This window comes from Monodelphis domestica, chromosome 1, assembly GCF_027887165.1.
Source record: "Monodelphis domestica isolate mMonDom1 chromosome 1, mMonDom1.pri, whole genome shotgun sequence".
Taxonomy (NCBI): domain Eukaryota; kingdom Metazoa; phylum Chordata; class Mammalia; order Didelphimorphia; family Didelphidae; genus Monodelphis; species Monodelphis domestica.
The window spans coordinates 460282265-460300048 of NC_077227.1; the positions used below are offsets into that span (position 1 = coordinate 460282265).

The following is a 17784-nucleotide window of genomic DNA, read 5'->3' on the forward strand; positions in this document are numbered from 1 at the left end:
GACAGGAAAATCATAATGGTGAATTTTTTTAAACAAACATCTCTAATATAAAGTCCTTATTTTTCAAATACAGAGAAAAATGAGTCAATTGTATAAGACTACATCATTTTCCAATTGATAAATGATCAAAGAATATGAACAAGTAGTTTTCAAAGTAATTACCTATCAGATTGGCTAGTATAACAGAAAAGGGAAATGACAAAAGTTGGAGGGGATATGGGGAAAATTGAGACACTAATGTATCATTTAGGGAATTGTGAACTGATTCAACCATTCTGGAGAGCAATTTGAATCTATCCCCAAAGGGCCATAAAATCATAATTTTGACCCATCAATACTATTCCTAGGTCTGTATCCCAAAGAGAGAAAAAACCAAAAAGGAAAAGGGCTTTTATGTGCCAAAATATTTATAGTAGTTATTTTTGTATTATTAGTGTATTTTAGTAAAGAATTGGAAAGTGAGGGGATACTTATCAATGGGGGAAATGGCTGACTAAGTTGTGGTATATGGATGGAATACTATTGTGCTATAAGAAATAATGAGCAGGAGTATTTCAGAAAAGTCTGGAAAAAATTATCTAAGCTGATGCAGAGTGAAGTAAACAACCAAGAGAACATTGTACACAGTAACAGCAGTGTTGTATAATGAACAATTGTGAATAAACTTATCAATTCAGTGATCCAAGGCAATCCCAAAGGAAAGGACTCTTGATGAAAAATATAAGTTGCTTCCAGAGAAAGAACTAATGGAGTCTGAGTCTAGACCAAAGCATACCGTTTCACTTTCTTCATTTTTCTAATTTGAATTTTCTTCCACAAAGAAGCTAATATGGAAAAAGGTTTTATGTGATTTCACATTTCAAATCAGTATCAGAGTGCTTAATGTCTCAGTGTGAGAAGAGGGAGACTATTTTGGATTCAAAATTTTTTTAAATGTTAGAAATTATTTTTATATGCAATTGGGGAAAAAATAAAATGTTTAACAATAAACCTCAGATCTTTATAGCCAGTCCTAATATCTCTCTTGTATTCTACTTTGTGTTACCAACTGTCTGCTGGTTATCACTCCTCCAATAAGTATCTCCAGCTCATTACACAAAAATGGAATATTTCCCATCAAACCCATTCTTCTATACTTGCCTATTTCTGTTAAGGGCACCACCATCCTTACAATTGTCAGGTATTCAACCTTCACTCTTCATTTCTAATTAGCTATTGCATCTTATTCATTCTGATTCTCTAATATCTCTTAAATCTGTCCCTTTTTTCTGTTCACAGAACTTTTACTTTAGTTTAGACTTTCTTCCCTTTTCACTTGGACTATTGAATTAGTCTTCTAATAGGCCTTCCCTGATTCTAGTCGCTTTCCTCTATGTTCCATCTTACTTGTGGCTAACAAATAGCAATATGTTATAAAGTGAACATTTATAACATATAAATAAACATGAAACATAAAAACATAATCACATAAACATAAAACACATAAATAAAACATAAGTCCAACAATGTCAGCCTACTACTGAAAAATTTTCATTGGCTCCTTGTTCTTTTTAGGATAAAATGCAAAATTTTCACCCTAATGTTTAAAGTGCTCAGCAGTATGGTTCCCACCTACCCTTCTTCTTGGTCATTTCATATTACTCCCTTTAATTAATTTTCTATTTCTGTCAGACTGGTCTAATAACTGTTCCTTAGAATCCTCCTAATTAATTTCTCTGATCTTGATATGCAAATTCCTACCATGCTAGAGATAGATTCAGATTACACATGGTCAGTTCTTTTATTCTTTTCCTTATATCTGTATAATCATGTATATCATATATAAGATATACATTGAGGTTGACCAGCTTAGATGAAATTTTAAAAGTAATCATGACTTTGCACTTCTCAAATCATGAGAATACATTTCTTCCTGGGAATGTGCAAGCCTTGTGAAAACTGAAGAATAGTTGAAAAATACAAAAAATAATTGTCCCTCATTCTAACAAAGAGACACTCTGAGATATAAAATGATTCTTACAGCATGAATTCCTGCTGTTTGATATGCATGGTTTTCATATGCCATATTCTTTAGTAGAAATGACTCATCCAGATAGATAAAGCAATTATTTATTTTCCTTCTATTTAAGATAAAGAATGACTGAATGGTAATAGTGAATTGATAAGGAAAGAATTTAAAAAAAATTTTTTTGGCCTTTGTTCATATCTGTTTTAGATGTAGGTAATCAAATCTTTACTTTATGAAATTTAATTATTATCCTTGGTTTGTTGTCCCAACATACTCCTATCTGTCCTGGAACAAAAGTATTTAATAAATATATGTTTGTTAACAGAATAGAATAGAAAATTCTTGGAAAAATTTCTCCATTGTCTTATTACTAAAAACTAGTCAGGCCATGACTAGTGCATGTGGGTGCAGATCTAGATATATGGTGACATTTTGTTCATTCCTTTACTTTAAGTCAGCTCCTTAAGAAACTACAGCTGTGAAAGCTATAGAGTTCATTTGACAATAAATAAGTTGCTTGGCAAAAGAAGCTGTCTTCATCATGTAACACAATTGATTAATAAAAGATGAACTTAGGGAACAAAATTCATTTCATTGCACTTGGCCTCAGAAAGGGGTAAGACTAGCCAATTCTTTAAGTCTCTTCCAACTTTAAAAATTCTGAACATGCTTTATAGACTTTAAACCTTGATATGTATTTGATCTCTTATTATATATATATATTATATAGATACACATATACATTATCTAGATACACATATTTACACATATACATATGTGTATATATACACTTATATACAAATATATAAGTGTATCTATATAATATATATGTAACAAGAGATCAAATACATATCAAGGTTTGATGTCTATATAATTTTGTGAATGAGAGGATTTATTTCAGAGGTAGTCACTTAAAACAGAACTAGTTTCTTAAGAATCTTACAGTTCAAGATTGTTCAGGGGCTGTTTGTCCCTTGTACATAGACATGCTGTTAAATATTTAATAAACGGGACCTTGCTGTTCTAGGACTGCCTTCTTCCCTCTTTAAGGTAATATGTATATCTCAGATGCACAAACTCATTATAAGTAGATTTCCTAATGATCTTTTTAAAGTGTGTAATTAGTTTATTTCCATCTTCTATGAAGTTGCTGATAAAAGATTATTTGGTTTGATTGAGTTTTTCATATTGGTTTTACTGCCACCATCCCCCAATATTATTTTCCACTGCTGAGCAGTCAGAAATATAACCTAGGGCAGTGTTGGTGAACCTTTTTGAGATTGTGTTCCACCTTTAAGATGTTTGCGAGCCCCCATATTACCCCAGAAAGTGGAGGGTGGAAGTATTTGCATTGGTCTGCTGGACAGAGGGGTGGAGCATGCAAAAAATAGCTTCAGGTTCCTCTGTGCCACCAGGGCACATGTGTCATGTCTTCACCAACATGGACCTAGGTTATATTCCATTTGGGAAATTTCCACCCCTTCCAGTTATATCTTTATATGGCCCATAGCTATTTCTGGGGCTCCAATACTGTAAAAATCCCTCATATAGCAATGCAAATAGGTTTAGCCACTTGTTTATTTATTTCTTTTTGAAAATTTCATTTAGTCAATTTAGAACATTATTCCTTGGTTAAAAGAATCATAGTCTTTCCCTCCTTCCCCTTCCCCCACCCTTTCTGTAGCCAGTGCACAGTTCCACTGGGTTTTATATGTGTCCTTGATCAGAACCTATTTCCATGTTGTTGATGTTCCCACTAGGATGATCATTTAGAGTCTCCATCCCCAACCATATCCCCCTCGACCCATGTGATCAAGCAGTTGTTTTTCTTCTGTGTTTCTACTCCCACAGTTCTTCCTCTGAATGTGGATAGTGTTCTTTCTTGTAGATCCCTCTGAGTTGTTCAGGATCACTGCATTGCCACTAATGGAGAGTCCATTACATTCAGTTGTACCACAGTGCATCTATCTCTGTGTACAATATTCTCCTGGTTCTGCTCCTTTTGCTCTGCATCACTTCCTGGAGGTCATTCCAGTTCACATGGAATTCCTCCACTTTATTATTCCTTTGAGCACAATAGTATTTCATCACCAACATATACCACATTTTGTTCAGCCATTCCCCAATTGAAGGGCATCCCCTCATTTTCCAATTTTTTGCCACCACAAAGAGTGCAGCTATGAGTATTCTTGTACAGGTCTTTTTCCTTATTATCTTTTTGGGGTATAAACTAGCAGTGCTATGGCTGGATCAAAGGGCAAACAGTCTTTTATTGCCCTTTGGGCATAGTTCCAAATTACCCTCCAGAATGGTTGAATCATTTCACAACTCCACCAGCAATGCATTAATGTCCCAACTTTGCCACATTCCCTCCAGCATTCATTACTTTCCTTTGCTGTCATGTTAGCCAATCTGCTAGGAGTGAGGTGATACCTCAGAGTTGTTTTGATTTGCATTTCTCTGATTATAAGAGATGTAGAGCACTTTTTCATGTGCTTATTAATAGTTTTGATTTCTTTGGTTGAAAACTGCCTGTTTATGTCCCTTGCCCATTTATCAATTGGGGAATGGCTTGATTTTTCTGTATAATTGATTTAGCTCTTTATAAATTTGAATAATTAGACCTTTGTCAGAGGTTTTTGTTATGAAGATTGTTTCTCAATTTGTTGCTTCCCTTCTAATTTTGGTTGCATTGGTTTTGTCTGTACAAAACCTTTTTAATTTAATGTAATCAAAATTATTTATTTTACATTTTGTGATTTTTTTCTAACTCTTGCTTGGTCTTAAAATCTTCCCTTTCCCAAAGATCTGACAAGTATACTATTCTGTGTTCACCTACTTTACGTATAGTTTCCTTCTTTATATTCAAGTCATTCACTTTAGCCACTTACTTAAATGCTTTGTTAGTTGATTACCTGTGAAAGACTTAGCTACTCTGATCAGTACAATGATCCAAGACAATTTCAAAGGACCCATGATGAAAAATGCTATCTACCTCCATAGAGAGAACTTGATGAACTCTCAGTTCAGATTGAAGCATATTTTTTCACTTTCTCTATATTTCTTTTTACATTTTTTTGGGGGGGGAACATGACCAATATGGAAATATGCTTTGTTTCACTTCACATGTATAATTGATATATTGCTTGCCTTCTCAATACATGAGGAAGAACTAGTCAGGAGAGGGAAATTTTGAGACTAGAAATCTTCTACAAGATGAATGCTAAAAATAAATAAATAAAAATTGCTATGTTAATAGGAAGTTTCTTTAGAAAAATGGTAGAAATATGAGAATACTCAGTCTCACAGATATGTGATTCTAGAACCACATTGTAGTTGAATTGATCAAAAGAGCCAAATTACTCTTCTGCTCTCTGTGGAGTCAAGCACACTGGCGTATTCTAATTTAGAAATTAGATGTTTTAAATTGCCACATGTTCTATGTGAAGGAGATATGCATAGCCAAGAACTGAGCTACTTAGCTCAGTGTATTGAGAACCAGGGCTAGAGATGGGAGGTCCAGGGTTTAAATTTGGCTTCAGACACTTTCTAGCTATGTGACCCTGGGCAAGTCACTTAAACCTCATTGCCTTGCCCTTATTGTACTTTTGCCTTGGAACCAATATACAGTATTGATTCTAAAGATAGAAGGTAAGGGTTTAAAAAAACCTCTTAAATTGTCTTTAAAATAATTGATTTCTTTTCCTTGGCCTGTATATTCAACCCAAGTGCTCCACCTCTTTCCTGTACTTGAACTTGGAAGAACTGGATACTTCCTTTTCCTGGTAGCTATATGTATTGTTAACAATCATATGAGTTTGCTAAAAGGAAGTAGCCCTCCAGGAGCTGGGCTCTGTCCTTACAGGTTATTTCTGATAGTAGATGACCTACTCTTGTTTCTCTGAGGCATATTCTCCCTGTTTTGTTTTATGAAATGAGCTCATTAGTCCAAAATATTGAATATTGACTTTCTGGCCCTTTCCTGTTTCTACTTGCATTTTCCCTGTGACAGTAGCCCCTCTAAAGTGTTTGTCTTCCCTAAGACAAGAGAGGTAAGAGAATAAATGGTACTTAGGAAAGCATGTGGCTCTGATATAAAACAATAGCTCTATTAATATCACATCTGCAGGTCAGAGAGGTATCTGACTGGACAGCCTCCCTGCCGTTCCTTGGACCATAGCCAGCAGCAAAATACCTGTTCTTAGATTCTGCAGTACACTGGAAAAATACTGCAGGATCATCTAAAAGGAGCAGCACTAGGAAAAATACATTCTTTTGCAGATGGAAAAGGTGCAAAACTGGAAATAAAGGCTGACAGTTAATTGATAATGTGCCTAGGCAGTAAACTTGTTTATGATTGTTGTCATTGGGTAGTAGTAATGCTTTTTAAATATTATTTAACACATATGTAGTGTTATTCCCTTCCCCCCAGGAATTTCTGCCTTGTATGAAGAGAAACCTGTTCATACTAGTGTCTATTGTATTAGAAATATCTTAAATCTAGTGATCAAAAGATAATTGACATAGAATATTTGTTCATAGAGATCCCTTTCCAGTCCTACTGAAGAGTAACCTTTTCTTAAGTTTTCTTTTTCCTCTTTTGTTAATCTAGGCAATTTATATATTTTTAAATATTCACCCATTTCACCTAGATTGTCATTTATTGTCATACAATTGGACAAATAGTTCTTAATAATTACCTGACCTTAATTTCCTCTTCATTAGAACTGAGATCTTTCATTAGAACTTTTAATCTTTGATACTGTTAATTTGATTTCTTTATTTTTTAAATTAGATTAACCAGTACTTTATTTTGCTTTTTTTTCCAAAGTATCTAGTCTTATTTATTAGTTCTGTAGTTCTTTTACTTAAAATTTTATTAATTTCTCCTTTAATTTTTAGGATTTCCAATTTCATTTTTATCTGGGGATTTTAATTTGTTCTTTTTCTAAATTTTTAAGTTGCAAGTCCAATTCATTGATCTCCTCTCTCTTGATTTTTTTGCTATAGGCACTCAGAGATGGAAATTTTCCCTTGAGTACTGCTTTGGCTGTATCCCATAGGTTTTGATATGATGTCTCCTCATTGTCATTCTCTTTAATGAAGTCAATAATTGTTTCTGTGATTTGTTTTTTGACCTACCAGTTTTGAAGAATTAGATTATTTAGTTTCCAGTTAATTTTACATTTGCCTTTCCATGGGCCCTTGTTAGGTATAATTGTTATTGCATTATGATCTGAAAAAGTTGCATTTATTATTTCTGCTTTTCTGTATTTATTTGCAGTATTTCTATGCCCTAGTACATGGTCAATCTTTGTATATGTACCATGTACTGCTGAGAAGAAGGTATATTCCTTTTTATCCCTGTTCAGTTTTCTCTAGAGATCTATCACCTAATTTTTCTAGCATTTCATTCACTTCCCTTACTTTTTTCTTACTTGTTTTTTGGTTCAATTTATCTAGTTCTGAAAGGGGAAGGTTGAGCTCTCCCACTAGTATGGTCTTGCTATCAAGAATATCCTTTTTTTGACAAGTGGTTTATGCTACTTACATTTTAATTTTGTTTCCAAAGAAGTAGAATAATTCTATAGTGTTTTTAAATAGAGTAAACTTTTATCTCATTTGATATTTTTAACCCTTACCTTCTGTCTTAGAGTCCATGCTGTGTATTGATTTTAAGGCAGAAGAGCAGTAAGGGCTAGGCAGTGGGGACTAAGTGATTTGCCCAGGTTCACATAGCTAGAAAGTATCTGAGGCCACATTTGAACTCAGGACCTCCCATCTCTAGGTCTGACTCTTAGTCCACTGAGCCATCTAGCTGCCCTCCACAATAAGCTTTTGATACTTAGAAAATAGTGAAGCTCTCTTTTAAAAAAATCTTTTTTTTTTTTTTTTGCTGTTTGTAGATACTGTGAAAGCCTTTTAAATTGTTTTCATTCAAAGAATCATGAGAAGACTAGAGAGGTTGGCCTCCAAGGTCATTTCCAGCCCTGAAGTTTTTTGATTCTAAGTAAAGTTAGTTTACTTTTATAATTGGAACATATAAGGTGAAGAGATACTTATGATCAATCCAAGATAAGAACAGATCTTCATATTCCTGTTGTTTAAATATCTAGGTTGTGGAAGTTCCTCCCCCAAAAAAGACTGTCTTATGGATTTTTTCAGTTTATCTCTTGACTTTTCAAAACCTTGTGAAAAGGAGAAATTGTATTGTTAAAAGAGGAAATCGTCTAAAAAAGAGAAGTCCATGAATGATAATTTTTATAATGATCCCATTATTTTGTTCATTCCATTTCTATTTGGCAGGACCCAGATGATGTTTGATTCTGTTTCTTCTCATAGGAAGCATTGAACAGTTGTTCTTTCAATTTTGAGGAACCTCAGTACAATTCATAGGACCATACATTTAGAACTTAAATTAACCTTAAAGGTTATTGAGTCCGATCCCCTCATTTTACATATGAGGAAACTGAGACAGAGTTTAAGTGACTTGCCCTGTACCATATAATATGCATATATATGTATGTTGACAGGACTGTAGAATTTTCATTTCTAGACCAGTGCCACACTATTTACCATCTGCCTATGCTGCACCTGGTTATTAAAAATGCTGTCAACCTCTTCTGAAAACATGAAAGAGAAGAAAAAATTGTTCAGGCATCAACAAGTCAGTCCTGAGCAAATAGTTATTAGGTCTTGCTCTTAAAGTATTATCATATGCATATGTATATGATGGAAGGCACCTTGTTTCATTAACAACTTTTTTTCACATCTATGAGTTCATCAGAGTGGGGAATTCTTAGTGTGGAAACTTCTTTCACTGATGCAAATCAGTAATTCATCTGGGGTCCTGAAAAGTTTAGAGACTTGTCCATAGTCACATTGTTGGTGTGTGCATTAGAAACTGGATGTGAACTTGACTGCATGGCAAAATCTCTCTGACTCCTCTCAGCCTCTCATCTTCTTTTAGTTTTTAAAATGGATACACATGAATGACCTTTAATCTAGCACTTCTCATCCCTAGGCCTGACTCTCAATCCACTCAGCTACCCAGCTGCTCCCTGAAATCATCTTATTTGGTTAATCTGTTTCTAGATCTTTTCCAATTCCCATTGCCTGGCCTGTTTTGGATCCAATCAGAATTAATTGAATTTGGAGAGCACTTGATTGCTGATTGATTAGGCCTTTTTTTCCACTCCCAGGATTTTAGAGGATTGCTACTACTTGATTGAGCCAGAGCTGCAATTTTGGCAAAGTACCTAGGGAAGTGTGTTTCTTCCCCACAGCTGTTTCTACACTTCATAGTCTTCCACTGGCTCATGTTGTTTGTTGTGATGACTATCACTCTTCCACCTGGCCCCAAGCCATCATTCCCAAGGACCTATTACCATGGTTCCCCCTCTCCTATAATTTCTCTGTGACTCCTATTTGCCCTGGGATGGGGTCAAAGACTGTATTGTAGGATCATAGGCCAAATTCTCTAGGGTTGGGTATCCCAGTCATCTAATGCTACTAGGTATTGCCCCATAACCTCTTCACCTTCCCAGTTGAATTTCTCTTTGGATGCAAAAATACCCATTTATAGAGATAGGTAGTACAGTGTATAGAGTGCTGGCTCTGGAGTCAAGAAGACCTGAATTCAAGTTTGGGTTCACATACTTACTGGATGTGTGACCCTGGGAAAGTCACAACCTCAATATATCTGTTTCTCATCTGTAAAATGGGGATAATAGACTCTACCTCCCCAGGGTGTTGTAAGGATCAGTGCTAATACATATAAAGTACTTAGCATAGTATCTGGAACAAATTAAGTGCTAAGTAAATGCTTATTTCTTTCCTTTTTCCCCTCTATCTTTCCTTCCTTCTTTTGCCACATAAATTATGGGGAGTGCTTATATCCTAATATCCTATCTTTGTATTTGGATGGATGTGAGAGGAAGAGGAAGGGAGTTATAGGATGAGTAGAGATTCCACCCAGTGCCTATTTTAACCTGAAAGAAGCTCACCAAAGCTAGAATTTCTCATGGAAAATTTGTAATTGTATGGAACAGGGAGCTTATAGGAGAGGCATAATAACATTGGGGAAGAGCACTAAAAATAGGAAACCTGGATTTAAGTCTCAGTCCTTCTGCTTATTAGCCTTGTGACTTTGGATATGTCATTTAATATCTCTGCAGTTCAGTTCCCTTATTTATAATACTTGTGATATCTATCCCATAGGATTGTTGTGAGGATCAAATAAAATTATATGAAGCCCTTCACCAACCTTTATGTAAAGATAGAAGTATAAGTTATTATTATAGGGGCAGCTAGGTGGCACAGTGGGTAGAATGCCAGACCTAAGTCAGAAAGACTCATCTTTCTGAGTTCATATCTGGCTTCACATACTAGCTGTTTGACTCTGGACAAGTCACTTAACCCTGTTTGCTTCAGTTCCTCATCTGCAAAATCAGCTGAGAAGGAAATTGCAAGCCACTCCAGTATCCTTGCCATGAAAACTCCAAATGTGGTCATGAAGAATCAGACACAACTGAAAATGACTGACCAACAGAAAGTTATCATAATATGTCATAGGGCTACAGTAAGGAAAGGACTTTGTAAAGCTTAAAACTTACTTTATAAATATGAGCTATTGTGATCATCAGTATAATGTAATAATTATTAGGAATAACAATAATTATAAATGATAATCCTTGAACTCCTTGTGATTTGAAAGAAAATTTGATTGTGCCTGGATAGCTCAACTCCTTTAAACCATAGGTTTCTAACATTCCACTAATTCCAGATACATAACTTTTTATATGTCAGTGTATAACAGTGAATACCAAAGTTTGAGTACACCATAATTTTTTTTTACATTCATGCCCTTTATAGATCTTGAATGAGTTCTAAGTCTCTTATGTACCTTGAGGATGTTAGACTGTTCTAGCAATGTTCTCAGATAGTCCTGACTTGATTCTGATCTTTTATTGGCTTTTTGGAGAGTTTAGGTTGATTTAGGGATTACTCAGAACTTTGGATCTGCAAAAGCAAGCTGCTTAATTAGAGAAATATAGAATAGTCTACCTGACAAACCTATGGATAAGGGAAGAATTTATGACCAAACAGGGGATACAAAGCATGATAGGATATAAAATGGGTAACTTCGATTATATTAAACTAAAAAGGTTTTGCACAAACAAAACCAATGCAACCAAGAGTAAAAGAAAAAAAGAAAGCTGGGAAAACATTTTTTTTCAGCAAATATCTCTGATAAAGGTCTTATTTCTCAAATATATAGAGAACTGAACCAAATTATAAGAATACAAATCATTCCCCAAATGATAAATGGTCAAAGGATCTGAATAAGCAATTTTCAGATGAAGGAATCAAGGCTATATATACTCACATGAAAAAATGCTCAAAATTGCTTTTGATTAGAGAAATGCAAATTAAAACAATACTGAGTTACCACCTCACATCAATCTAATTGAATAATATGACAAAAAAGGAAAATAATAAATGCTGGAGGGAATGTGGTACAATTGGGACACTAATGCACTGTTGGTGGAGATGTGAATTGACACAACCATTCTGGAGAGCAACTTTTAACTATATCCAAAGAGCTGTGCATACCTTTTGATCCATCAATACCACTATTAGGTCTATATCTGAAAGAGATTTTTAAAATTCTCTTTTAAACAGAAAGACCCTGTTTGTGCAAAAATATCTACAGCAACTGTTTTTGTGGTGGCAAAGAATTTGAAACTGAGGGGGGGGATGCCCCTCAGTTGTGGAATGGTTGGACAAAGTGTGGTCTATGATTGTAATGAAATACTACTATGCCATAAGAAATGTGAAGGGTGAGTTAAGAAAGACCTGGAAAGATCTACATGAACTGATGTAAAGTGAAGTGAGCAGAACCATAACATTGTACACAGTAACAGCAATATTATGTGATGAACATTCATGAATAACTTAGCTACTCCTAGCAATACAGTGATCCAAGAATATCCTCAAGGACTATGAAAAATGCCATCTACCTCCAGCGAAAGAATTGATGGAATTTGAATGCATGCTGAGACATATGATCTTTCATTTTATTTCTTCATTTTTCTTTCAGAAAAGGACTAATATGGAAAGATATATTACACTATTACACATTTGAAATCTAAATTAGATTGCTTATGGTCTCAGGGAGAGAGGGAGTAGAATGGGAATTTGGCACAAATTTAAAGAAAATGAAGTTTAAGATTGTGTGTGTGTGTGTGTGTGTGTGTGTAATTGAGCTAAAATGTTAGTAAATTAAAAAAAAAAGAAGTCTGAAGGTAATCTCTTTATAACCCTTGGCTGTATAGGGTAATGGATTCTGATGTCTACCTATGTCTCTTGAAAGACTTTCCCTTAAAAGGCACAGACTGTGAAGTAGAGTGGTACACCAAAAACTGGAAGGGAAGGTTCAAGGGACCTGTCTTGGCCATAGAAGAAAATGTCTTGAGCTAACATAAATAAATCAGGGCCAGAAGGGTTTTGAAGTTGCAAGGGGATTATTATAAGCAAATAATTCAAGCTCCTTGATTCCTGTTGCTAAAAGGAGCTCTAATCCTTATTTCCTTCATTTGTTGGATTAGGAAAACTCAGAACAAGGGCCAAAACTGGCTATTGCAAATACCCAGGTCTTCATCCTCAAAGAATTTGGAAAAGGAAATGAATTGGTGGGGAAAGTTGCTGATTGCCTTGAGAAATCAATTGTATCATCTTATTCTTTAATTTTCCAATGATATTTTCTCTTCCTACTTAAGAAGGTATTTATGACACATAATTTACCTTTATATTAAGATGTATCAAAATGAAAATTTAGGGGTTTTAAAGATATTCCTTTAGGGTTAACAAAACCAAAATTAGGAATCATCTATTTTCTATTTTGGTTTCTTTATTTTGTAAATGAAAAGACTGAGAACTACTGAGATAAAATGACTTGTCCAAGGTCACCCTAAGAGTTAGTTAAAGAGCTAGAACCTAACCTGGGTGTCTGAAGTGGTCTTAGAATCAATACTGTATATTGGTTCTAAGGCAGAAGAGTAGTAAGGGCTAGGCAAAGGGGGTTAAGTGACTTGTCCAGGGTCACACAACTAGAAAGTGTCTGAGGCCAAATTTGAATCCAGGACCTCTTGTGTGTAGGCCTTGTTCTCAATCCACTGAGCCACTTAGCTGCTCCCTTGAAATAGTTTTATAAATGTTAACCATAGATTTGGATCCCTTAATACTCGAGTATTTTTAAATCATTGATTTTTTTTTTTGGTTTAACATCATGACATAGAGTGCTGAAGGCCAGCCTTTAAATCCTGCCTCTGACATCTACTGGGTAAAGGGCAAGTTCCCTAATCCATCAGTGTTCTCAAATTTAAGGTATTGGCCTGGTTGACTTCTGAGGTGATCTTCCAGCTCAAAATCTATGATCCCATGACTTTCTTTTCCCAATATAGCCTGCCATCTATCCCTCCTAGAGAACATTCTCTTATGATAAGAATAAAAGGCATTGAGGAAGAAACTCATACTTCATCAAATTTTGCCAACATATCAATCAAATCTGACATCATATTAAGTCTTCCACACCCATAGTCTCTCTGCAAAGAAGTTAAGGAACTTGCATTCTTATATTTTGTCTTTTAGGCTAAGCTTGGTTATTATAAGTCCACAGTATTCAATTTCAGTTTTTGCTGTTCCTTCTATATACATTATTGTAATACTGTGTATGTTGTCTTCCTAGTTCTGTGTATTTCACCATAAATCAGTTTCCTCAGCATCTAGGATCTCTTCACCCTGTAATACTCAACTGCTCTTTTGGCCTTCTTGATTTGAAATATGCTTTTGTAAGGCCTTCCCTTCCCTCCTAATCATAAGTTCTAATTAGAGTTGCCATTTTGTGAAGAGGCCCAGTATGTCCCAGCTTAGGGCATCTTCGTTCCCTACCTCGAGTCCTTTACTTTTCAGTTGTATAAATGGAATTTTGAACCTTTGACTTCATTCCTAGAAGTCCTTAGTATTTCCCCAAATTCCCTATAATCTCTCCTGAGACTCCACATTGGTGAGATCATGTAATTGGTATTTAAGTGGATGTATGCTTCTCCCACTCTTTTTTGGACCTGTGACCAGGCTGGTTGGGCGGTTCTTTTGTTTTTGTTATTATTGATAAAACTTTATAAAATATAATATTTAGTTATTGAATATTAATTTTAAAACTCACATTTAAAACGCACAGTATATTGGCATATTTCTTCCTCCCCATTAGAATATAAGCCCTTTGAAGGAAGTAATGTCTTTTTAAAAAATCTTTACCTTCAGGCTTAGAATTGATACTAAATACTGGTTCCAAGGCAGAAGAGTGCAGTAAGATTCTATGACTTTTTTTTTAAAAAACCCTTACCTTCAATCTTAGCATTTATTTTAAGGCAGAAGAGTGGTAAGGGCTAGGCAATGGGGGTTAAGTGACCTGCCCAGGGTCACCCAGCTAGGAAATATCTGAGACCAGATTTGAACCTAAGACCTCCCATCTTTAGGCCTAGCTCTCAATCTACTGAGCCACCCAGCTGATCCCCTCTGTTCAAAGCCCTTTAAGGGACATAGGTAGAAGTCAGAATCCATTATCCCTACAACCAAGGGTTTTAAAGCAGTAGGGAATTAGGATTAAGTGACTTGCCCAAGGTTACACAGCTAGGAAGCTTCTGAGGTCATATTTGAATCCAGGATCTCCCTTCTCTAGTTCTGACTCTCAGTCTACTGAGTCACCTAACTGCCTCTGTTTATAACTCCTTCAAACTTGCTGTGAGGTCTTTGACCCATCATTATTAAATTTATCAAAAATAAAAAGTTCCCATATATACCAAAATATTTCTAGAAGCACTATTTTTTTTTTTTATGATAGTAAAGACAGAAACAAAGTAAATGCTTAGTTTGGGGACTGGCTAACCAAATTTTTATACATGAATATAATCACTGCATTGCAAGAAACAGTAAAGACTGAGAATACAGAAAAGAATAGGAAGACAGAATCACAAATTTATAGCCAAAAGGATCCTTAGAGGCCTTCTAGTTCACCCTTGTTTTTACAAATAAAGAAACTGAGACTCAAGGAAATTAAGTGATCTGCTCAATGTAACATAGCTAATAAATGGAGAATCAAGATTAGAACCCAGGTCCATGCCAGTTCCAAATCCAGCACACTTTATGCTAAATCTTGCTGCCTCTGTTAATGGATACAAAATAAAATAATCAGGACCAAGAAAATATTATGTCCAATGACTGTATCAGTGTTTATGGAAAAAGTAACACTAACAAGAAAACTGAAACTGAATGATGCATGGTCATGGTAAAGAAGCTTGACTCCAAAGAAAAGATGTAGTACCTATATCTCTCCCTTCTTTGCAGAGGTGGATGATAATTGGTGTGGTATTCCACATATGACGTCAGGACTATGTTTAACTTTGCTTAATTATGGCTTTTTTCCTCTCTTTAAATAAGGAATGGTTTTCCGAGAGACAGAGTAATAAATTTGGAAATGAAGGTGATGTAAAAACAAAAGGTATCAATAAAAATTAGCCACACTTCTCAAATTACAGTTATTTTGCAGCACTTGGACTTCCTTGAATTTGAAGATTTAAAAATGAAGAGACTTGCTGTTTTTTATACACATTTCACTTTCTCCAGATGATGACAAATGCCCCTTCAAATAAATGATTATGGAATAATCTAAGCATCTGCAAAAGGGAAAGGAACAGGAAACCTATACAATACTTACATATCCAAAGGAGACTTATTAAAAGATAGTCTTTACAGCTATATGGAACAAGAGTGAGATATAGTAACCCTCTAAATCTGTGTCCAGATTGGGGTGATGATGTGGCTATTTCCCACAATGGAGTTATGTGACAGCTCCAAAGATGGCTTCTCAATACTTCCTTTTTGTATGGGAAAAGTCTGATCTCCAATATGTCTTCCTTTTGGGGAATTCCAGGATGGTGATTGATGGGTCCAAAGTGTTACCCACAACTTTGACTTCCAGATTAGAATCTCTGTGTTTAATAATTGTTTGAGGAAGCTGAGAGTATGAGATTGGAATTTAAGGGTTTTATGTTGCCAGATGCTATGGAGCTGAGTCTAGGTGGAAACTTTGAGGTTATATTGGAAAAAGAGGAGGGATACTGTCTCCACTGATTTTAAAGGTGAGAACAAAAACCAAGGGATAATTAATGTTAACAGGTTATATATGCCAGTTATCTGGCAAATGCCAAGTGAATGACTTCTTAAAGTGAGGAATCAGAGGCCTCATAGAGATATTTTATTTTTTCCTTTGGGATTATATATGTGAAATGTTAGTTCAGATTTCATTTGGGAGGAAGAATAAGTTCCTAACACACAAATCCCAAGGTGATAAAGCTTTACTTATTAATATAGCTCAATAAATTTTCATGCATGTATCCCTTTTATAGCAAGAAATATTAGTTAATATATATTCCTTTTAACTTGTTAAAAGTTCTAAAAAGCAAAATTGTAATCCTACATACATCATAAATAGAATTTTTAGAATTCCAGGGATCAGATATTATGTGAAGCATTGTAGTGGCTTAAGTTTTGTTGCCCCTTCCACACCAATCATCCCTGTCCCCTCCCCAAAAAAGGAGACTTTCTTTATGTGTCTACCAGTTTGTGGTTTCCTCCTTTGTCATAACATTTTACTTAATTGGCTTTCATTTACTGCTATAGCTTGGTGGGGAAAGTAGATGTTTCTTTAATGTGTGGGGAATATAAGTCAATCTTTAAATAGACTGAAATGCTTGACATTGTCAGTCATTTCTCCTCTGGAGAGATATGACTTAGTTCATGTGGTAAGTGGTTTTTTGTTTTTGTTTGTTTTTAAATTGTATTTAGTTAATTAATTTAGAATAATTTTCCATGGTTACATGATTCATGTTCTTTCCCTTCCCTTCCCCAATCCCCTCCCATAGCCAACACGCAATTCCACTGGGTTTTTCATGTATCATTGATCAAGACCCATTTCCATATTATTGATATTTGCACTAGGGTGATCATTTAGAGTCTACATCCCCAATCATATCCCCATCGACCCATGTGCTCAAGCAGTTGTTTTTCTTCTGTGTTTCTATTCCCACAGTTCTTCCTCTGTATATAGATAGTGTTCTTTCTCATAATTCCCTCAGAATTGTCCTGGATCATTATATTGCAGCTAGTAGAGAAGTCCATTGCATTCAATTGTGTCACAGTGTATCAGTTTCTATGTACAACGTTCTCCTGGTTCTGCTCCTTTCACTCTGCATCAATTCCTGGAGGTCATTCCAGTTCACATGGAATTCCTCTAGTTCATTATTCCTTTTAGCACAATAGTATTCCATCACCAACAGATACCACAATTTGTTTAGCCATATGTGCTAAGTGTTGGTAAGTCACTGGGAAATCTTTGGCTGTAGTTAACTAATATGTAATGTGGTCTTTTTCTTTTCTTTTTGTCCTTTAAAGAGATAATGCATGATGTGATAAGGAAGGTGAAAAAGAAGGGAGAGTGGAAGGTAAGTGAAATAATAGAATTGGGACTTTTGGAATAAAGGTTAATAAGTGTTTAGGGTGATTTGGGGGAAAAAAAGCATTTGTCTGCATTCAGAGTAGAAACAAGCTACTATGTAACAGACATTGGGCTAGAGGAGGATAAATGAGAAGCTCAAGAATTGTCTGGAGGACTTCCTGTTTGCATATTTTTGAGTTGTAAAAGACATTAGGGATCA

The 17784-nt window shown here is 35.2% G+C and overlaps 1 protein-coding gene across 3 annotated transcripts in view; it reads left to right on the top strand.

Annotated features, from left to right (window-relative positions):
- STXBP1 (syntaxin binding protein 1) overlaps nt 1-17784 on the top strand; it is a 92629-nt gene that overhangs the window by 24260 nt on the left and 50585 nt on the right. For all 3 annotated transcript variants that reach the window (XM_007475033.2, XM_056812445.1, XM_056812446.1), the window contains exon 2: nt 17522-17571. In XM_007475033.2, the coding sequence (XP_007475095.1) occupies nt 17522-17571 (50 nt within the window). The remainder of the gene's footprint in view (nt 1-17521; nt 17572-17784) is intronic.